Source organism: Oikopleura dioica, chromosome XSR (assembly GCF_907165135.1).
Source record: "Oikopleura dioica chromosome XSR, OKI2018_I68_1.0, whole genome shotgun sequence".
Classification (NCBI taxonomy): Eukaryota; Metazoa; Chordata; class Appendicularia; order Copelata; family Oikopleuridae; genus Oikopleura; species Oikopleura dioica.
This window is the reverse complement of record NC_137294.1, coordinates 4,140,542-4,161,229: the sequence shown is the minus strand read 5'-3', so window position 1 is coordinate 4,161,229 and position 20,688 is coordinate 4,140,542. Positions and strand designations below refer to the sequence as shown.

Sequence of the window (20,688 nt, the reverse complement as noted above, 5' to 3'; positions counted from 1 at the left end):
TGTCCCTAATTGATTAAGTTCAAGTCCGATTCCGTCACCTAATATTGCGTGATTAATTGTTCCTTCCTAAGAGTAGCCATTTAGCTTTTTTCGTCAAGTATTTTCAACAATTTCTCATGCTGTATTATTTATTGAAGTTTTCTGGTATCAATAGAAATTTGCTGTGGGTTTACGGTTGTTGTTTTGAGAGGAGGAAGGAATTTTCGAGGTGCATCTCTGCATTTTTGAAAAAAGTGTAATTTGGTTTTCTGGTATTCAGCAAAGCACGCTATTCTCTTGTGCTGAAGGAAAGAGTAAGCTTATTAACAAAATGTGCAGAAAAGGAGTGAGGCAGCGTTATCTCGTTCGGGCGGGAAAGTGTCAAGCAATTACCATCGCTAGTTATAGGTCTATCTTAACAAGCAGCTCGGTAATTTTCTTGTCCAACTCACGAATGTCATTCTTCATGTTATCCATCGCTTTTTTATTCTCGTTCGCTTGCTTCAAATTGGTGTTGAATATTTGCCACCAGTCCCTAAAATTTAATCATCCAACACTGTCTGAAAGGAAGAACGCTTACTTGAATCTTTTATCCAGGCTGTTGTACTTCTCATTCAACAGATTCAAAGTCTCACTCGTGGAATCATCTTTACTCGGAATAACGATTTTGTCGCAAGATGCAAAGAAACTAATAAAAATAAAATCCTTTTCCTACGTCGGAGTAGTCCGCCTCTCCAACGAGTGGCTTGCTGACTGCCTCGTTCATAATAGCTTCTAATTCTCGTTGCTCGCTTTCAATCTTCCGCAGCCGCTCATTGATATTTTTCGCGCCTTCTGTCAAGTGCTTGATATCTAAATTGAATACTATTAGCGCAGTACGAGTGTAAGCAGCCGCTCAAGAATCCACAAGGTTCAAAACGCAATAATTCAACTCATCAAAAACCTATTTTCAAGGTCTCAAAAATAATGAAGATTAAGGAGCAGTATTCCCTAGCGTGTCAGTGCTGAGCGACTGAAAGATATTAATTACCGTCGTGAACGAATTCCGCATTTGCGTCTATTCGATTTGAAAGCTCGTAAACATTGTCGTCTGTCTAAAGTTTCGAATAACTATTTATACAGTCAAAGCAATCCCTTACGAGTATACGCGCTCTTTCCAGTTCGGCATTCTTGTCATCCAGTTTTTCAAAGTGCTCTTTCACCTGTTTCAGGAAATTTTTCTGCCACTGAAAACATGTTTTTTCAACTAAAACATGATGGCTAACACTTGAGTTTTAGCAGTTTTATTTCTGATTCACGAATCCATGCATTATGAAAACATGAAGATCAGCACTCATTACAAATCAAAGCCCCGATCCGTTATGCACAATAACAGTAGTGTCACGCGTTTGTCGAAAATTCCAGTGAAAAGATCATTAATCAAAGGCTTATGTCGCCGTCATGGAAAGCTTGTTTTTCTTACCCTTCTCTGTGCATTTGCAACGTTTTTCACGATGAGACTTCGACGACGTGTCGATTTCACATTTCTGGTGGCATGCTCGACTTTCTGTTCACTGAATTAAACAGATTAATTTCAAAGAGCTTATTCAATTGACAATTGTTCTAAGTCTATTTTTAGTGAGCAATGGCGAAACCGCTCAAGGCAGAGACTTGATCTGAAACATTTAATGATAATGGATCAGCCGGGGCGGTTCGAACATTTTTTGCTGTTTATGATCACTTTGCGGTTGATAACGCGATCTTAAAATAGCATGGTACTTTTTAATGTCCCGTTAAAATCTAAATGAAACTTACAAAAACTCATCCAGTTCGTCTGTTGGAAAGGGCATGCCTTCCACGAGAGTCCTTTGATGCGGTTAAAAATATTAATCACGTTCTGACTGTATCGAGAAACTGATCTTCTAATGAGTATCTGATTGAGCGACTAGACATGAGTTTGTCTTTAAAGTGCACTAAGCGCAAAATTCAGCCCCAGTAGAAGCTGATTCTAGTAGAATTATTGTTCTATAATATGTTCTTGTTCGAATGTCAATTATGACTCTTGATGATACTGAACTTAGTCCGCGCGAAGGAAACTACATTAATCTTAGTCAGACGGTTCCGACAGAAATGGTTATGGATCAGAGTCTGATCATCAGACTTTGATTATTTGAACCGGCTTTGTCCTTAAAAGTATGGGAAAGAGGAGAACTTTCTTCATCATCCTGGCTGTGTGTCTCTCTGTTGCTCTCTGAGGATCTCTTTCTTGTTGAGGAAGGCAAAGCAAGATTTGAAGGACAATTTCCGGGAGTAGTACTTTTGGTCTCTTTGGTGGAGGTCCCGCTCCCCAGCGCCCTCGCTCCTACTGATCCTTCTTCGGCCCCAAAGGAAACAATCGCGGTCTTTCTTCTATGTTCTGGTGGCTTGGTGTTTGCTCACAAAATCCGACTCTGAAATAGTCTCTCAAATGCGATCTTCACGCTCTGCGCGGTGTTATGGTCAAAGGCAGCGCGTTTATTTACTCCGTAACACGGTTAATGAATATCGAGCGGGCTCTCCATCAAGCTTTTCTCAGACTACTAGAAACTTAACTCTGCGGACGTCAACGGCAGAGGAACTTCTGGTAAAAGGTTTCTTTCTCAGCAGAGAGTCAGGGAAGGAGTGGGATGCCCCCGCGGCCCGAACGCCCTTTCAGAAATAAAATGCTCAATTCCGCAAGATTATTTTCTCTCGCGTCAGGCAGGCCCTTGATAAAACCATCCTCATCGGCCCAAGGTGCGTGGAGCTCCGACAACCTCCTTGCAATAAAAGTTTGGCACTTTAACAAAGCAACTTCTCAAAATTTTGACACTAGAGATGCCTATGATTTGAGTCTCTCAAATGTGGCTTATTTTAAATGCTATCATTATGTTAACATAAGGAGGAAAGAGTTTATTCTGTATAAATTATACAGTATAATTTATACAGAGTAAATTTTTATATACAGTATAAAATTTGAAAGAATCTTGACTCGTAGTTGTCAGTGTGTCCTTTTGATAAATGATTACAAATTGAATGTAATTATTGCGAGCATTGGAAGTGATCATGCCCCGGTCGTTCTCACATTAAAACAATTAAATGTGACAGCTTTAAATTTTTCCGCATTCCGACCGTCAGCGCGTTATTTTTATTTAGAAAAACGCTACTTACGGTAAAGAATCGTTATATTCTCTCGATTGCGACAAGACCACCAGGGCAGATTCAACGTCTCATTCGACCTTTGGATTTTCTAATTCTAGAGTTTACTCTCGTTCTTATCGGCCGCACTCTAACTCAATTTTTCAAAATAGCCACTTAATAATTTACCATTTTGGATTAAAAGTATCGAAATCAGTTATTACTACAGCTGTGGATTTACGAGTGTGAGAGTCGATCGCTGACTGCTCACTTCCTCATGATAAACTTGTCAAGTCAACGAATTCTTAATTCAGGAATTCGTTATTTAATTTGATTCGTAATTTATTGGGGACGCGTTTGGGCTAAAATAAATTACGAATCAAATTATTATGACTCATAATTTATGAGAGGTCAACACTGATCTAATTCGTTATTTATTACATCGAATAAAACCATTTGTTTTACTCGCTATAAGGTTGAGACTTTGCTTTAGAAATTTACTTCGTCCTTGAGAAGGTGCATGTGTTGCCTTTTTCATCCTTCAGCCAAGTAGCTTTATCCGTGAATTGCCGAATCTGAAAAGTCTAGAAAGACTCTGCTAGCTGTTTCGTGTTAGGGTTACCGAAGGTAACCCTAAGTAACCCTAGACTAGACCCCGGCATTTTAGGACCTAAGGGGCGAAGCCCCGTGGTCAAGATCACTTAGATTTGATAATTTTCTGCGGATATCATGGAGGAGCGGTTCTGGTCGAGCAGAACTCTCGAATAACGTCGCGACGAAGCTGCCAGTTCAATCGAATTGGCGACTCTTACGAATGGACCGTGAGAGTTGTCACCTTTTTTGCCGACTTTCTTGTTGCTCGATACAGGGATTTTCATCTCTAAAAATAGAACCCGGTGGCAAATTTTCAAACCGGGGGAATTGTCTCTCCATCCGAAAAAAAGAGCTCCGATTGCAAAATCTCGATTTAATTTCAAAACTACAAATCGCAGATAGAAGAAAACCGAAAAGAGAAGGAAAAGATGACAGACGAGATCAACAAAATCGTCAACAAACTGGTCGAGGACGCCACGAAGAAGACCGAAGAAAAATTCCACAATCAAATAAAGCAACTCAAATACGACCACTCTCTAGAGAGACTTCGAGACGCGGTACTTGCTAAAAACAAAGCCTTCGCAGCCAAGGCCCTTATGATCTTAAGGGATCCCCCCTGCTTTTTCAAGTCTTTCATAATTAGGGGGTTATATCTGGCATATTTAGATTCCTCGTGATCTGAGGATCATTTTGTGTATTACATGACCCCTTTACGAACATATATCCCTGAAATTTTTGCCCTCGAAAATTTCAAAAATGCATGTAATTTATACTAAGCGTAAAAATCGGAATTTTTTTCGACTTTTCAATAACATCGAAATAAGGCTTATAAGCGGTCTATCGAAAGCTAAGAATGTGCTGATCAAGAATTTTGTTACCGCACTAGACTTTTAAATGTTAAAAGACCGTAAATGTTAACTTTTAGCGTCAATACGAAACACTTCAGAAGAACTATGTGGAAATGAATAATTCCTATGAACGTCTCAAGAAAGAGACTAATATTATCTCCGACCATGCGGCGTCACTAGAAGCACAACTTCAAGCCTTCAAGAAAGAAACGTAATTTAACTTTCTTAGCACTAAAACAAAAATAAAACAACAATTCTTTAGTGCCACTGAAGCTACTCAAACGAGCTTCGAAGATATCATGGACTCGTACATAGAACAGTCGAAAGAACAGCGAAAGAAGGCAAGACTTATGGCAAGTTCCTTTGAAATCTGTCAATGAATTAATTAAGAAATTTTAGGACGAGGAGAACGCCCAGTTGAAGGCGGAGTTAAAGCGAGCATCGCAGAAACGACGAGTCCGAATTCCAAAATAATAAATTGGAAAGAAATAGAAAATAAATTGTATCTGTTCACAATTAGAAAATAAAAATATACTCAAATATTATAAAGTATTATTTTATTGCAGTTCGAGTGAAGAGAACTTTGTATTCCTTTACGAAAGGCTTCTTTTCTTCAAGAGTCCAATGGTTATTTACATTCTTCAGGTTTTTCTTTCTAGGAGCATATCGGGACCGTTGTTGATTTGTACAATTAATATTTACATAAAGCGATTTTATCATATTTTTAAATGAATTCACATTATAATACTCGTTGATTTCCCACGAATAGTTATATAAAACTCGGGAAATGAAATCTTTGCACACTCCCGTTCAACTTGCGTGACTAAATTCGCAGCTGCTTTGATAATAAGTTTGACATGTCTATCCTCGGAATCTGTCGAATAAAATATAAGATGCAGGTCTCTGCAGCTCAAAAGTACTTGTTGCTCTAAGCAGTCTTTTTGTGAGTCTTCTATGTAATCAAGCGCGTCGAAAAATCTACGCCGGACTCTATGAACTATTCCGAATGATATGAGTCTGGTACTTTCTAGATAACTGCTCGTAAGACCTTCAAAATTCTCACGAGCTTCCTCGAACGGAAGATTCTCGGGGAATGAACATTGATATTCTTCCTCCTCTTCTTCTTCTGATTCTTCAATTCCAAAAACGTCTAAAAGCATCACATTGCTCTCTTTTTTCGTCTGTCTTCGTTCTGAGATAAGTATTATGGCTTTGAAAAGACAGAAAAAAGTACCTAAAAGGGCAAAATTCCCAGCTTCAGCAGCGGCAACAGCGATCTTTAAAGCTTCAAGCTTCTCCTGTTTTTTGTTTACTTCAAGCATTGCGGCCTCGAGCCTGTTCGACGCTAATGTCTTTAATTTTTCAACTCGAACATTATGTTTCTCTTGTTCACGCTGCTTCTTTAGCGCTAGACGGGAAACTTTCGCATCTTCCCGTTCTTGTTTCAACTGTGCTTTCGCTTCCGCCAGAGCCTCCTTGAAGTGGTACCCGTGTTTTTTCTTGAACTTTTTGGATAGCTTGCGAGTTTTAGTAAGCATCGCTTTTTCATCAATCCCGTCGGAACAAGGACTTCCGTCGCTGTTTTCAGAAGATTCGATGAGCTCATCAATTATCTGAATTGAAAAAGGTTCATTTAACTCTACATTTTTTTTATTACGTTTCCATAGTACTGTCTCCATTCCAAGTCGCAGCGTTCGCTCATGTACTCGTAAACCTCCTTTGCTCGCAGTGCAAGCTGGCAAGCCCTTTCATCTGTCGGAAAGTCCAGAAGTTGGCATGGCATCTTTCCTGCGTTCGCTAGGTCGCATTTACGCTTTCGTCGTTCCAGTTGCGCTGTTTTCTTTCCTACTTTGCCGACTTCTTCTGCAAAAGATTTAAACCTGTCGATAGCAAGTTCAGGATTTCGGATGTCAAATGCTCGGGCTTTGAACACGACGGGAGCAAGTCGACCGAAGGATTTCGCGGCGCAGAGACCGTCTTTTAGTGTAGTGAATCCTAAAATACTTAACGTCGGAAAAATCGAAGTAAACTTACGATTGACAATTGGTCTTGGAGTAGCGTGATCAATGGTTTGCATTTGAGCACTTTTTTCGGGTAACTCTGAAAAGTTCAAATTGTCGAACTCTTCTTCGCTTATGTTGAAAGTAATCGGCAAGCTTGGACATTCATTGTCTCTGCTTTCGTCAACTATAGCAAGCATTTCCAATAACATCGGCAACAAGAAGGATTTTAGATGATTCTTTCCACATTTTTCTAATGCCCATTTTTTAAGAACATGGATCAGTTGATAGACAAAATCTCTAATACTGGAATGTCAATTTGATCTTTACGGAACAATCGTTTTTTCATGAGAAATAAACTATTTTAAAATCATAAAATTAACATCCCTGTCTTGTCGATTTCGTTTGCTTAAAATCGAGAAGATGACAAGGAGCCTCGTGGATTGAATAGAGACAAGTTCTGTCAAAATCACCAGTAACTGAGACTTCAGCGACTTTTTGAACGACCATTTGAAAGATTTCCAGCAAGCGTTCATTATGGCAAGCGTTTGACTTGAGAACTGTTTTGAAAAGCGATTCAGAACAAGCTGGAAGATTCGCAAAGAGGCACATTTCTTCAGTTGAGTGCAGAATTGAATTCCACGGGTTTTCGTCAGCAGTCATCGGAGTCTTTTGCCAATTTGAGGGGCATGTTGAGCTTACTTCCATTATTTTGAACAAACTTTCTTGCTTTACAATTTCCGTTGTTGCTTCAAGCTCCGCTTCTGTCGATGTTGTAGTAGTAGCTGTAAGCGTCGTCGAAGTCACTGCTGAAGAGGTTGTCGACAACGTGGTGGTTGAGGTCGAGCTACTCTCGCATTGGTAATGATCAATTGCAGCATCTCCTCTGAAAACTTCGCATCCGTCGTTGGGATTTCCGTTTTCGTCGATCCACTGGTCTGCGCAGACGCACTTCTTGGTCTCTTCCGAGCATTTCAAAAAGTAATCGCTGAATGATCCACAGTCAATGTCACTACTGCACGGACCACAGAGCTCGGCTTTTGTATCCTCTGAGACGGATACAACTGGAATTTCTCCGCCGACGTGATTTTTTAACTCTTCCAAACTTGCTTCCCAATTATGTCCAAAGCCGTCTTCGCAGTGGGGGAGAATAAATCGTATTAACCCTTCAAGGCTCGCAAATATGTCCTGTGCCGTTATTTCTTCATCGTTGGCTTCCCAAAAGAATTCGCAGGGCACTTGGGTTGCCATTGATGAGCAGAACTGTGAGAAGTGTGAATCGAAATAGTTCTCAAAGCCAGTCATCGCAGCAGAGAATTCGCTCATTCCTTCTTGTGCGCTCTCTGGAAACTCTGTTTCAGCTAGAATTACTGTCATTTTAAAGCCGAAAGAAATATAAATTGCGTTATATCTCCTCAGACGTGCCGTGAGTAGCAAAGTCTACAATTTTGCGGAATGTCCGGATTTGAGGCCGGCCACTGTTATTCTTGAGATGGAGGCTGTGGAAAGGAAATTCCACCATTTTTTTGAAATCTGTAGTACGGGTATCAATTTGAAAACTTACACAGTCTTTTCGAAAAAGCCACAAAATAGGACGGAGCGAAGTGTCCTGGACCGCAGATTCCCTCTGATGGCACGTAGATTGGGGAAGTGGAATTTGAAAAGGCGACTCCCGGTGCAGAAATGAGCTCCCATTCGAAGTTGAATTTAAAACGGAATTTGTATCCGTTAGGTGCAGTTATGTAAATGATTTCTGTTCCTTCCGATGGATGTAATAGCGGCACGTCAACCTTTAAATTTGTTTAAAAATGACTGACCAAAGGTTCTTCCAGAGTCTGGACTCGTAATAAGCGTGTATTAGGACATTGCATAATCTTGTTGGAATTTTCTAATCGCGCTGTACATGTACCTCATACTCGGTCGATTCCAGAGTCGGTCCACGTCTATGTCTAGTATTGTACTCATCCTTTTCCCGATGACAAAAGGGCCCAATAATTTCTTCGCCATCAAGCATGATCAGCTGATCCTCATTGTCGGAACACTCACTTTTAATTTCGTAAAACTTGATGTGACGCCGAAGTGACAGTTCTTTAGGCACTTCCCAGCGACAATTTGTGCTTTCTTCGAAATAAAATTTTCTTTAAAATTGATTTAAAATTGAACTCATTGAAAACAATTTCCATTAAAATTCATTTAAAATCTTGTCTGTGTTCTCTCGCGATGCCACGTTCACACTTTGGCAATTTTCTTAGTCCTTCTACACTAAAGCCTTCGCTTGTCTGCGCTAGCAGTATCACTCCAAAGCAAAGACATTTAAATCGCATTTGCGCTGTCTTTTCTCTTTCTTCTGTTTTTTTTATCTCTTTCTACTGGAAACAGGCGCCTCTCAACTGGATTGGGAATGACAAAAAATTCAAGGTCGCCAAAGTGTACGAGCGCGCGGTTATCGCGCTTGCTCTGAGGGCGCAAGAGGCATTTTTCCTTTCGCTTGTCGATAGGAACCATATTTGAATTCACCTCTTCACTGTGAATCCAAAGAAATTATCCATCCAGCTATGATTTGACTACCTGTAGAATCTTTAATAAAAAGCTTCTCATGATAATAAAATAACATCCTTATTGTTGAGATATACAGATCTGTTCGTTATTTGTTTATTACAAAGGGTCTGAGCCGACTTTTTCTTCCTTTCGAAGACTTTCTTCCTCAGGTACGCGTGTCCACCATCCATCTCTCGACTTCTATGTCTGGACACAAACCGAAGCCCTTCCATTTGAGTTCTCGTCTTTCGATTTCAAAGATTAAAACTGAAGTTATTTCAATTTATTTTATGCTTTCATCAGAAAAATCGTTCACAAAAACTCGTAAAACTCATTCCTGGCGTACTTGACCACGAAAACAGCTCAAACAGTTACATGATGACTTTTGCGAGATTTCCTTTTCAGTAAAAAAAATTCTATTTTTTTTAAGAAAATATTTTTAAAAGAGTCACGTTTTTTCAGTCTATTCGGAGTTAACCGCAGAGAACGCAAAAGTGGGGTCAGCATTGATAAGCAAGCGGACACTTGTTGCCATGTCCAAAATTAAGGATCCGAAGAAAAACAACTTAGCTGTATACTTGCTAAAAATTATAACGATATTTATATTTAACTCCTTTATTGGAATATTTTTTAAGTCTTGTGCGCTGAGAAAATCTTATTCCCTTTGCCTCGTAAGCGTTCGAGCTCATGACCAAATTCTGTGCTTGCCATATCAGTCGGCGGCCACATTCGGAGATGACCAGTATGCCGAATACTATCACGCAGCAGATAATCTGAATGGAATTTTTAGGTCGACCCTTTTTGTTCCATTTGGAGATAACTCCATGCCTTTGGAATTCCATTAAAACGTTGCTTGAAATCTCTTACCGAAGAAGCCACAACGACAGCAATATACTCGGCTTTTTTCAACCATTCATCTTCTGGATTTAACGTGGAATTCGTAAACGCAGTGTTAGCTTCTGTTACCGTCGAAAAATCTGCGAGCTTCTCATTATCAATTAGGCGTTGAAGTTAGCGCTCTTGTAAATTGGATTTGAAAAAAAAGCCTTTGATTTTTATTTTTTTTATTAAAAAAATTCACTTTGATTTAGGTTGAACTGTGAAAGGAAAAATCCAAGGCCGAATTAAAATATGATTGAAAAGCTTTCCTGTCTGTGAAGTTACAGCGGTGCTCTCTTCTAAGCTCTGTGTTGAAAGTGGATATCGACTGTCTGGAAATACCTAAGGAAAAAAAGAATGAGTTCGATACCCACTCCATGAGATTGGCGGTGCTTTCATTAATTTATTTCTCTGGTTTTTAAGATATCTTTCGATTCTAATAGCGAAAATTCTTGGCCATAGATGGTCAAAAACTTGCGAAAAAAGTAAATAAATTCTAGTTGTATTCTATGCTGAGGCGACTTACCCTCTCTACGCTCATTGCAGACGACTAGTTTTCATTGTTGGCGGGATTGGATTGCGCGTATTTTCTTTGATTAATAATTTCGCTTTTAATCTCTCTATACTTGGATTATTAAGGATTCCTATTTGATATTTCGCGGCTTCTTATGCTGCTAGCTGATCTAACTGATAATCTAAGCAGGTCCCGTCCCGTCAGGCTCAATTATTTAAAAACAAAGCAGAATGCCCCTCTTCCGCACCCTTTATTGATACTACGAATTCATCTCTCGCCCGTTAGTAGAAAATCATCGCTTCTTTAATCGCTCAATAATCCAACATACACCCCTTCCATCACTTAATCAAGACCAAGGCATTACGGTTCAAACATTATTACACGACCAAAAGTTAACTACAAGTAGCAAAATGCTACGTCGAAACTACGAATCGAAAGACAAAGCTTCAGTAATTCGTTCAAAAATTGGTGCACCTAGTTTGAAAGATTTAAGGGATTATATATCCGCATGGAGTATTTTAAATTCCCCGCATCTCTTTGACGTATTTTAGTAAAATGATTCTATTTAGCTACGTTTCAGCTTTCCATTTTTTATTTCAGCATGAAAAAGGAAGTCCAATTTTCCTGAGAATTATTTTTTCATTTGACGTTCCATTGACCAAATCTCATTTTCAAAGAGATTTAGAATTCAAAAAATTCAAGAGAGTCTTTCAAAAAACGATGTTTACTGTGATAATCAAAGTTAGGAAATGTACAGGAGTAGAATGAACTTAGGAGCCACCGTTATTATTATTCTTCTTCTGATAATAAGTATAGTCGATGAGAAGTGTCTGTCCGATGAGAGCCAGTTTCTCCGTATGGGAAGCAGTGGAAGGGAAGTCAATCACGTGTGTAGAAGCATTCGCACCTTGATATTTCTTAGAAATAGAAACCCTTCATTCCAAACCTTCGATGCAGCATCCACTGCAGCCCTTCTTCCCACCGGCCCAGTATTTGGTGATACTGCCGACTTGCTAGAATTCAAGTTCACAAACATAAAACGAACCGTTCTAAGCTGATAAAAATATTTTGAGCGAAGTGTCGAAGTCGACAGATTTTAGTTTAAACTGGGCGCGTCAGAGGAAATTTAACAAATTTGGCTGGGAGAACAATTTCCACCGGAAAAATGAATGATTTGCAAGTTCATTCATTACCTGCCCTTCCGGATCCAAAATTGGATAGACCACGTCACCGCAGTCCCAGGCGCAGACGCAGAGCTCGGGTCTTTTGATTTCGTAAATTATTTTCTTGTTGACTTCATCAGTGATCACAAAGTTCGCGCGGCCGCAATTGCCGCCATCCTTTTGAAGAATCCAATGAGTCTTCTTGTCGTTGAAAAACGCTTAATTTAGAAGTTGAGGAAAGACGTTCTAACTCAAGCATTCGGTTATTTATCAAAGATTGAGTAACGTGCATCGTTTAATGCTTCCGGAGTAGGGACTGTTTATTATTTCAGACTTACTCGAGAGGTTTGCCAGAGGTTTGGAGAAGTCGAAGCCGCAGCAGCCACAGCAGAAGATTCGATGCCAGAAATTGCAGCAGCACGTGTTACAGCAAGGCTGCAGCGCAATGGCACGGGGCTTACTCAGTCGGTGCATGTCCCCGTCTTTATCTTCTTAACAAACAAAATTATGGTTTGGAGTAGCTCGCAAGATTTTGAACTTTCACGTGCATTTTTGCTCCAAAAAATCAAAGCTTATATGATCGAATTTATTCTTTTCTCGTGATAAATTACGATTTATATGATTGTTCAAATAATAATTAGTATACCTTTGGTCCTCAGAGGCATTTCGAATTCTCGCTCCCCTTGAAAGCAATTTCTAGCGCAACAACCAATGTCTCCTTCCGTAGCTTGAAATCATACTTGCGCGTTTCTTTCAAAAATAAAAAATACCTTGAAACAATGTCTCTCCAGTTTTTCCATCCCATATCCTGTATTTATTAATGACGTCGTAGCCAGTCATGAACTCGACAAGCGAAAGATCCTGCTGCACGACAGCCTGCTCGACACCATCCAAATATTCAGACTTGCAGCGCGTTTTTAAAATGAAACTTTTTAAAAATATTATTTTTAAACTTTTTCTTATCGTTCACTAGGTTTAGAGTGCAAACATTACGTCAACGCGACCTTCGAATCGCCGCCATCTTCTCCCTCGCCTTTCATCTTGTAGTCTTTCCAGCCATTTTCCTAAACACTCAATGTTGGTTTTCGATGCACAGCAGATTTTACTGAAGTCGCAAATCGACGGCCAGAATGTTCAACGAAAAGAGTTCGTTTCTTATGAGTTATTTTGAACCAGATCAAATATTTGCCGTCTCAGAAAATGCGACGAGCTTAGCGAATCTACCGCAAAGATTGAAAATCGTCACCTCATTGTCTAATTTAAGCCAATCTGTACTCTGGTCGGAGGTTTACGGGTCTCGTCCGTAACCAGTGCATCTTTTTTGTAGAGTTTGTTAATTCCAAAAACCATAAGAAGCTGATTTTGAGGTTGATTACGAGACAAGATCCATGGAGCAAACGTTTAGAAAGTATATGAAAATGTTCAAAAATTTTTCATACGTTTTTTTTATGAAATTTCCAGTAATGCAAAAATATTCAGAAGATTTCTAAATCAGTTGAGCATTTTAGAACAGGGGCTCACTTTGACTAACTAATGAAAATTAAATTTTGGTGACAGATGCTCCTTAGCGTCAAAAATTCGAATGGTCCCAATAAAATATCACTCTTACATTTGGTTGAATCGTAATGACGGGTTTGCTCATTTTTATGTAAACGCTGAGTTGGTTGTTTTAAGTCTCGAGTTTGTGCGTGTTCGCTAGAGTGTGTCTGCGGACGATTACTACTCCAGTCATTGGATTCACAACGTGCCCCTCAGATCAATATTTGAGTCACAAAAGATAAAGCACAAGAAAAGAAAATGAGCGAAATGGTTACGCTGAAATCACGCGGAAGCCCTAGAGCCCTTTGTATGTCCGATGTACTGTTGATAGCCCGTCAGTCAATATTTGACTCCCTGTGTGATCAAGAGTTCATCAAAAACTAAAGATCTTTGCAGTTAATATCGGGAATAGCTAGAAAGTTCGAATTCCAGTAGAAATTTTCCGTGACTAAATCATGCTAATAATCATTAATACTTTAGCTACTTCTTTACCTGTAATAGAACCTCTAAAGAAATGAGCGGTCCGCTGACCGTAGCTACGTGAGAAAATAAATTACTACAAGTCGGGCTCCAATCTTGACAGCGTTATCACTCACGATATCTTATCTCTTCGTCCAACTAGAACTATTTAAATAAACAATTCGATCAGTTTCTTCCCATAATTATTGCTTGCAAACTTCTTCAGAAATAGATAAGTGCGAATTATTTTTTTAAATGCAATGGTAGACATTTGCCCAGGTGCAAAAAAGAATGCATATCTCGATTTGAAAGCAAAATCCTGAAGTCTTCCTTGCTATCAAAATGCTAAGTGACTACTTTTTTCTAATTAGCAATAAGTGATAGCTGACAATAGTTTACAGTAGTAGGTCGTTGAAAATATCATTGACAAGATAATTTATCCTTTCTTTAGAGTAGGCCGTATTTGGAAGGACGAACTAAACGTATCAGCCTATTTTGTAATAGAATAGCAGGTGTGCCCTGTGCAGGTCTCGCCATTTTCGCAACAAGTGCGCACACGTCAGGACGCTTTTTTCGGTGCTAGGATTCCCAGAACATTTCACTTTCAGTTTAGATCCTTTCAACGGTCGAACTTTTCCCAGTGACCTGATTTTTCTAAACTGCAACGGTTGCAAAAATTCACAAAGAGATCTCTTGAGTGACTCAAGTTGAGTCCTAAGAACGATTCAAACATAGAGAAGACGCGTTTTCACTCAGATAAGTTTGAACTATTCGACCAAAGATTCAATAAACAAGTCGGCGGCGGAACCTTAATTTTTATCTTGCACAGTTTGCTTTTTTCTCTAAACCAGAAAGCCGTGCTTTTCTCTGGACAAAACCTGCGAATTGGGAAGGAGAGATCAAACGCCTAATTCAACAGCTTGCTGATGGATCAAATTTGGTGATTCCATTCAAGCAGTTCTTTTGAGAAGAACTTTTATGTTTTTTATTTGCTTTTTTATCTGAGAATATCAGAAACAACATTTCTATAAGGAGCTACATGTGAGAGGTTCAGTAGGACATCGTCCAGAAGGCTTGGAAGAAAGAAAGGCGGATAATGTCAGTAAATGAGTTTTTCGCGAATTCGTAAAAGAGGCAGGACGAGTTTACTTCCAGATGAATCGAGGTTTAGCTGTTGAGGAGGCAGTTTGAGTCACTGGCGCAGAGCTTTGCGCTTTCTTTTCGTCTTCAAACACTTTCGCTAACTTTTGCGCGGCCGTTGGAGCAGATGATTTCTGCGGTGTTGGCGTTTTTACAGCTTTCTCCGCTGGCGAAGACTTCTTAACTTGCTCTTTCATTTCTGGCGCGTTCTTGCCATCGATCAGTTTTCGGTAAGGATTCGTTAAAAACTTCGACTAAAGTTATTTTAAAAATCCATGCTAGATCTTTTTTCTCACATTTGTGTAGTAACGATTAGGTTTCTTGTGATGCTGGTTGATGAAGGCAATCGCGTCTTTTGATGTCGGCAGCTTGGCATAGACAGCCCCCTCGAAGCCTTCGACTTCCTTCATCAAGCATTTCTACGGAGATTCTCTTTTACTCGAAAATATAAAGAAAAACTCACTTGGCTATGATAAATGCCAGGATTACGGCCGACAGCCACCGCATAGTAGAAAAACTTCAAGGGCCGGTTGATAGTCATTCTACAAGAGTGAAAATTAATGAAGGGTGAACAACGAGCGATGAAATTTAATCGTTTCTTCTGCTCTGCCAAAATGAAGAAATATATGATAAGAAGGATTTCGTTTTTTCTTGAATAGTTTCGTTGCGAATAGCGACCATGAATAAAAACGGTAAAATGACTCGTTTAATTGCTGCTTCCGGCGACTTAAAATCAATCAGTCTTGTTCAAGCGGTGAAAGCTACCTTGGTAATTGAATAATAGGAAATTGGGATAGAAATAGGCGTTGAAAGGATAACTTGGTTTGATTGAAGTAAGTAGCTTAGTGATAACATTAGACGATTGTGAGCAAGAAGGACTGGGTTTCCCGCTTCATCCGTGGATTTGACAGCATTCTGAAATTAAATGTCAACTTTGGAGTCAACCTCAAAGACTACCTCGACATCGGGCGATTTGACAGTAATGGCGTCGATGATATCAGTAATGGTGATCTGGTCGAGGGAAGTTTTCACTCCATGTCTGATGAACTTGACAGAAATCACGGGACTTATGCACTCCCAAATCATCTCGAAAGAAGGATTCTGGTACATTTCAATCCAGTCGGACACACTTATCCTCACTAAAGGCTAGACATCGAGTTTAAGTAAGATCAATGGACTGCTAGACGAACCTGAAGACTCATGCCAAGAAAAGATCCTCCCTGGTCTGATTTGTATTCGAAAACAAGAACTTTCGAAAAGGGACAAAAAGAAACAGACGACTTCTTGATTGTCATTTTTACTGGTGCTTTGATGATTATCTTCGATGGAGTGCGAGTCAGTCTAATCTCGTCCATGCCAAGAGAAATGTCTAAACTACATAATAAACTTGACTTTTGAATAGAACAACTGACCTTTCTTGAAAACGTAATTATGATGAATTCTCAATTTGCATCCAGGATTTAGGATAACATTCCTAGTAAATGTGTCAAGGTCATCTTCGTCTGCCAAGATCGACCTCATGTCTTGCGTAAAGAAGTCATGCGTCGTGACAAAAGGCTCGATCTAAAGTCAAGTTACGGTCAAGGTTATCATATGAGCGAGATTTACCCTCGCGACTGGATGTTGAAAATGAGCGGACATTTTATAGATGGACAAGTGATAGTCGTACAAATTCCCAAAAATAGACAAGTTCTTTTCGTTTTTCCTTTTGTAACCTTTGTGTTCGATATCGAAGCCATAGAAGAATTTCTTATTGTTGTACATAAAGTCATCGTCAAAACCAAAGTTTGCGCCTGTAAACTTATCAGCCCTATGAGGTGGTAGCTGTTTTACCTTTAACCCGGCAGAATCCCCATTTTGCGGAGCCACTAAATTTCTTCCCATAGGTAAACTGCTGCTCCACAGTAGACTGGTCAACATGGATAATTGTCTTTTCCAGTCTTACTCTCGGCTTTCCAGTTTTCTTATAAAACCGGAACTCATCGAAGCGGCGTAAAAGCTCGTCAACGGAGAGCGAATCGAACAGCGTGTGGTCAGCATCATTTGCTTGCGCTACATTGTCGAGAAACTCGCCCAACTCTTCGTTCTCCAAATGAATTTGACAGATCTGGCGCAGCTTTGCATTGCTCAAAGTTTCGTACGCTTTATTGATTTTGATGAAGGTTCCATTGTCTTGCCCCGAGTTTCGATCAGGGTGATAGACTCGTGAAAAATGCCAAACAAGGGCTGTTACAATTGCTTTAGAAAATACGGGGCGTAATGCATTTTGAAATTGTTTCAGCCTCTGCCTGAAGCTTTTCTTAATTTCGTCGTCGCCCGCACTCGTCGATAGATTGAGCGCGGAGAAATAGTCTTTTCCAGAAAAGAACCGAAACGACATCTTTACATATTTTTCTTTATTAAAGATTCTTTTAATTAAAAACAGATCATTTCCGTAAACTAATAAGTTCACATAAATATATAATATGTCAAAAGAAAAGCAGGATTGAAAAAGATCACAGACTAAAATCGGAGTATTTTGAGAATCAAAAACGTTTTGATTGAAACGCAGACTCGACTAATCTAATTCAGTTAGCCGCATTGGAAATTATTGAGTTGATGGAGTTGCTGGTAGAATCACTTGAACGAGGATTTAACTAACTCTTCGTAGTCCGGACTTGAACATTTTTCCACGGCATTCCGAATGTCCTGTTGAATATCATCTGAAATGCAAAAAATCAGCTAAAATTAAATCTAACTGAATGCAAACCTTTTAAAGCTTCCAGCGAATCGTAGTTTTTCTCTGGCCGCAAATATCCACAAACCAAAACACTCAAATCGGCTCCGTAAAAATCTTCAGGAAACTCGTGAATTATGTGTGTCTCGAAGCTTCGTTTTGTGTTTTTGTAAAATGGATTCCATCCGATAGATGCAACCATTTTGTGGACTTGATCATTATTAACTAAAATAGCCTTCATGAGCATACGTTTTTTCTCATCAACTCACCTCTAGCGAAACCATAGTAGATTCCATTGTCAAGGCCTTCAGGCAGAGTGGCGACGACATCATCGGAGAAATTCGCCGTCGGACATCCCAGTTCTTTTGATCCTCGACCGAAACCCTACAATTTCAATTTTAGTAACCAAACGCAGAGAGAGAGAGAGAAACAAAAATGAGCGTTTTCTAACCTTGCATACAACTCCGCGAAGAAAAAACGGAACTGCTGGAATTTTTCCGGCTGCCATCTTTAACGTAAGACCGATAATCTTGTTGCAGTCTAAAAAAAGTCAAATTCAATCATTTGTTCAATTTCCCAGAAAAGTTTTTATGCCATTTCATAGCAATATTTAAAGAATTTATCAGGATTGCCACCAGACATCTTTTCTATTAACTGTTGAGACATTTCGTTCTCCGTTCTTCCATAGATTATATTCTTAGAGGGTTATTCGGAAACATTCATCTTATTCGACAGGTGATTATGCTTACAAATAAAAAGTTCGTAAATATACAAAGCGGAGTATAGCCCTTTCCTTAGAATATAAATACTGCGAATAAGCATCTAGCTCATCTCGATCAAGATCTTCTAACCTGACAGGGATAAAAGGATGCCAGCTATCCTTAACGAAACAAAGTAAACTTCTGCGATGATCTGAAAATAACCAACCTGGAAGCCTTGATCACCGAGAACATCATGTAAATCTTCCGTTTCAATTCTACTTCTGTCATTGTGTCGACCAAGTTTCCACGAATGGTTTCCCATTATCGTCTGATAAGTAGTTGTTGCTCCAACGACAAACCCACCGGCCCAGTCGTCGTCCAGGAGACTAAATAATTTATTCGTGAATTCGACAGAAAGTATTACCTTTTAAAATGACGCATTAAATTTAACCGCCTTGAGTCTGTGACAACTTCTTCGAACTTTGCCCTGATTGTCCAGTGAGGAAGACCTCGTTGTTCCGGATGAGAACGGATCTTCTCTGGATCGTCATAAACAACGACGTGACATCCCTGCGTTAGGTAATTGCACTGGTCCACACAAACAAGGACTGGATTTCCGGCCTGATGGATAATGTGAATCATTATCTAAAGAAACAACCGACCTTGGCCATTTCTGGCGCCAGAGATTTAATTTCTTCGATGATGAATTTGATTCCATCGCAGCGCTTAATCGAGCGAGATAAAGCTTCATTAACGGCTTGCAACAAGGTGCTAGAAAGTAATCTTTGAACAGAGGAGATAATGAGCGCGGTCGAACCTTCCGGCGGGGAGCGTTTCTTTGACTGAGAGCTGGAAATCTCTGGTTGTTTTGTATTTTTCGAGGATGTGCGAGTTGATCGCTTTGAGATGTTCTAGCCAGATTCCGGCGGGCTCAGGCTAGAGGTAGAAATCGGTAACGATGATGGTTTATTCGAGAACATTCACCGACCTGGTCGTAGGTGATAACGCTCTTGAGCTCAGGGCGGTGGCTCCCCTGTTGCATCAAGGGGTCGTAACGAGACTCCCACAGATCGCGCTTCTCCACGCTAACGTAACCCTGCGTTGTGATATCTTTCCTAACATTTAGTGGCTCCGTCGCATAATTTTTCGTCGCGACCCTCCATAAATTTCCAACGTACAAAACTAGCATATCTTTCGTCATCCCATGGTGGGCGATTTGATGCAAGCTCATCGTCTTGCCGACACCTTTTTCGCCATAGAGAATCACCCGTTTCGAGGGCTCCTGGAAGGTTTCGTTGTCAAGCCACTTGATGATCTTTTCAGCTTCGCGCCGTCGTAAGATCTTGCTTTCGCCAGTTGCATTGAACATTTTCGTCGCGTTTTTGTTGTGAAACGTCTCACGCCTGAAGATGGAAAATGTTATATTTGAATCATTCATGAGAGAAATCACTTAGGGCCATGAAAAACAGTCTCACAGGCAAACGACAGCATCTACGTTCTCACGATGTTGATGAGTATCATTATGATACGCATCGTTTGGTGTCGTTGAATGATTATTTATTAACGACCGAGTCCCGGTAAAGAGTTCAGGGTTCACTGGGATGATCCGCGAGCTCTTTCCTTGCAATATAAAGACTATTACTGTCCAAGCACAGTCAAACCTTCAGTCAATACTAAAATGCGCTTTTTTCTTTTATTTTTTAACGTTATTTTCGCTACAAAGCTTGCAGATATCCAAAAGTACGAAGAAGCCGACCCGAACCTAGAGCAAGACGAATACAAGGTGAAGATACTTTTACTTATAAAGCTAACGAAACACTTTCTTGTTTAGCATCTCAAAGACGAAATGAGATCGCCCGTTGACTTTTTCAACGACCCGCTGGAAGACTTTATTGACAAGGAATTAAGAAAAGCGAATCGATTTTACAACGTCTTCCAAGTTTAAGACTTCTTTCTTTATCCCATCAAATTACCGTACCCGAGGCAATAAAACCTGATCCCAAGAATTTTCAATTTACCTTGTGTGTCGCAAGTCGCCCTTGAAAGGCTGCCTTGCGTGAGTGGGCGATAGCTTTTCCAAGTCCGATTCTGGGATCGTATAGAAACGATCTTTCAATTGAGCTCCAGTTAGAGCCCGTCCCTGCGAGTAACGAGTGTTCATAAAGTGTTGTCGCTGGAGATTCTGATGCTTTGCGTTTCGCTTTTCCAACTCTTCCCCAATTTTAATGTGATGAGCGTACATGGATGACTCCACGCTGGAAAATACTTTGACTGAATATTTCAGCAGAAAATAACTCTTACTTGTTAAAATTGTAGGGTCCCTCGTCGTATTTATTTGCTGAGTCGACATTAGAGTTAAATTCGTATCCGGAAATCGCTTCTTTCAATTTTAAATTTGGCACACTCTCAGTCCGCGTTCTCAAAGTGCGCGATCGACCGGCGATCGACGCCAGTCGCGGTTTGGTCCAATTTAACATCTTGTC

At 39.9% G+C, this 20,688-nt stretch overlaps 8 protein-coding genes and 1 long non-coding RNA gene across 13 annotated transcripts; 1 reads left to right on the top strand and 8 right to left on the bottom strand.

Moving 5' to 3' along the window:
• Positions 1–122: 122 nt before the first annotated feature.
• LOC145710223 (uncharacterized) lies at positions 123–3,266 on the bottom strand. Of its 4 annotated transcripts, none has more exons than XM_081787936.1 (10): positions 3,148–3,266; positions 2,148–2,408; positions 1,774–1,827; positions 1,442–1,532; positions 1,119–1,205; positions 1,010–1,073; positions 693–831; positions 560–628; positions 373–514; positions 123–281 (listed from the first exon to the last, which is right to left on the bottom strand). In XM_081787936.1, the coding sequence occupies exons 2-9, from the start codon at positions 2,180–2,182 to the stop codon at positions 382–384; spliced, it is 672 nt and encodes a 223-aa protein (XP_081644062.1). In that variant the 5' UTR covers positions 2,183–2,408; positions 3,148–3,266; the 3' UTR covers positions 123–281; positions 373–381. The 4 variants fall into 4 exon arrangements, with proteins under 4 accessions (XP_081644062.1, XP_081644060.1, XP_081644063.1 ...); XM_081787934.1 differs by having other exon boundaries at positions 123–393; positions 432–514; XM_081787937.1 differs by having other exon boundaries at positions 123–389; positions 432–514.
• Positions 3,267–5,114: 1,848 nt separating this feature from the next.
• On the bottom strand, positions 5,115–6,852 carry LOC145708070 (uncharacterized). Its single transcript, XM_081785688.1, has 4 exons — positions 6,591–6,852; positions 6,214–6,551; positions 5,791–6,169; positions 5,115–5,748 (listed from the first exon to the last, which is right to left on the bottom strand). Exons 1-4 carry the CDS (start codon positions 6,766–6,768, stop codon positions 5,291–5,293), a joined length of 1,353 nt encoding a protein of 450 aa, XP_081641814.1. The 5' UTR covers positions 6,769–6,852; the 3' UTR covers positions 5,115–5,290.
• An 82-nt stretch (positions 6,853–6,934) lies between these two features.
• On the bottom strand, positions 6,935–9,061 carry LOC145708871 (uncharacterized). Its single transcript, XM_081786570.1, has 4 exons — positions 8,940–9,061; positions 8,466–8,694; positions 8,121–8,346; positions 6,935–7,917 (listed from the first exon to the last, which is right to left on the bottom strand). The coding sequence occupies exons 1-4, from the start codon at positions 9,059–9,061 to the stop codon at positions 6,935–6,937; spliced, it is 1,560 nt and encodes a 519-aa protein (XP_081642696.1).
• A 2,142-nt stretch (positions 9,062–11,203) lies between these two features.
• LOC145708232 (phospholipid scramblase 1-like) lies at positions 11,204–13,401 on the bottom strand. The gene is made up of 8 exons (XM_081785887.1): positions 13,260–13,401; positions 12,655–12,714; positions 12,421–12,553; positions 12,297–12,377; positions 11,989–12,141; positions 11,681–11,868; positions 11,434–11,500; positions 11,204–11,394 (listed from the first exon to the last, which is right to left on the bottom strand). The coding sequence occupies exons 1-8, from the start codon at positions 13,290–13,292 to the stop codon at positions 11,258–11,260; spliced, it is 852 nt and encodes a 283-aa protein (XP_081642013.1). The 5' UTR covers positions 13,293–13,401; the 3' UTR covers positions 11,204–11,257.
• A 1,223-nt stretch (positions 13,402–14,624) lies between these two features.
• Positions 14,625–15,332, bottom strand: LOC145706968 (uncharacterized). 2 transcript variants are annotated; one of them, XM_081784434.1, is made up of 3 exons: positions 15,252–15,332; positions 15,085–15,207; positions 14,625–15,042 (listed from the first exon to the last, which is right to left on the bottom strand). In XM_081784434.1, exons 1-3 carry the CDS (start codon positions 15,327–15,329, stop codon positions 14,794–14,796), a joined length of 450 nt encoding a protein of 149 aa, XP_081640560.1. In that variant the 5' UTR covers positions 15,330–15,332; the 3' UTR covers positions 14,625–14,793. The 2 variants fall into 2 exon arrangements, with proteins under 2 accessions (XP_081640560.1, XP_081640561.1); XM_081784435.1 differs by having other exon boundaries at positions 14,625–15,036.
• A 24-nt stretch (positions 15,333–15,356) lies between these two features.
• Positions 15,357–17,168, bottom strand: LOC145708870 (uncharacterized). Its single transcript, XM_081786569.1, has 7 exons — positions 16,622–17,168; positions 16,397–16,581; positions 16,201–16,351; positions 15,979–16,157; positions 15,746–15,934; positions 15,554–15,703; positions 15,357–15,514 (listed from the first exon to the last, which is right to left on the bottom strand). The coding sequence occupies exons 1-7, from the start codon at positions 17,166–17,168 to the stop codon at positions 15,377–15,379; spliced, it is 1,539 nt and encodes a 512-aa protein (XP_081642695.1). The 3' UTR covers positions 15,357–15,376.
• Positions 17,169–17,221: 53 nt separating this feature from the next.
• On the bottom strand, positions 17,222–18,074 carry LOC145710224 (riboflavin kinase-like). Its single transcript, XM_081787939.1, has 4 exons — positions 17,956–18,074; positions 17,774–17,888; positions 17,538–17,729; positions 17,222–17,490 (listed from the first exon to the last, which is right to left on the bottom strand). The coding sequence occupies exons 1-4, from the start codon at positions 18,010–18,012 to the stop codon at positions 17,405–17,407; spliced, it is 450 nt and encodes a 149-aa protein (XP_081644065.1). The 5' UTR covers positions 18,013–18,074; the 3' UTR covers positions 17,222–17,404.
• LOC145710221 (small ribosomal subunit protein mS29-like) lies at positions 18,065–20,682 on the bottom strand. Its single transcript, XM_081787933.1, has 9 exons — positions 20,507–20,682; positions 20,224–20,460; positions 19,194–19,608; positions 19,023–19,141; positions 18,868–18,976; positions 18,630–18,826; positions 18,432–18,591; positions 18,304–18,384; positions 18,065–18,206 (listed from the first exon to the last, which is right to left on the bottom strand). The coding sequence occupies exons 1-9, from the start codon at positions 20,680–20,682 to the stop codon at positions 18,093–18,095; spliced, it is 1,608 nt and encodes a 535-aa protein (XP_081644059.1). The 3' UTR covers positions 18,065–18,092.
• Positions 19,855–20,191, top strand: LOC145710273 (uncharacterized). Its single transcript, XR_014135028.1, has 2 exons — positions 19,855–19,988; positions 20,037–20,191. It is a non-coding gene; the product is annotated as an uncharacterized LOC145710273 (long non-coding RNA).
• Positions 20,683–20,688: the final 6 nt, after the last annotated feature.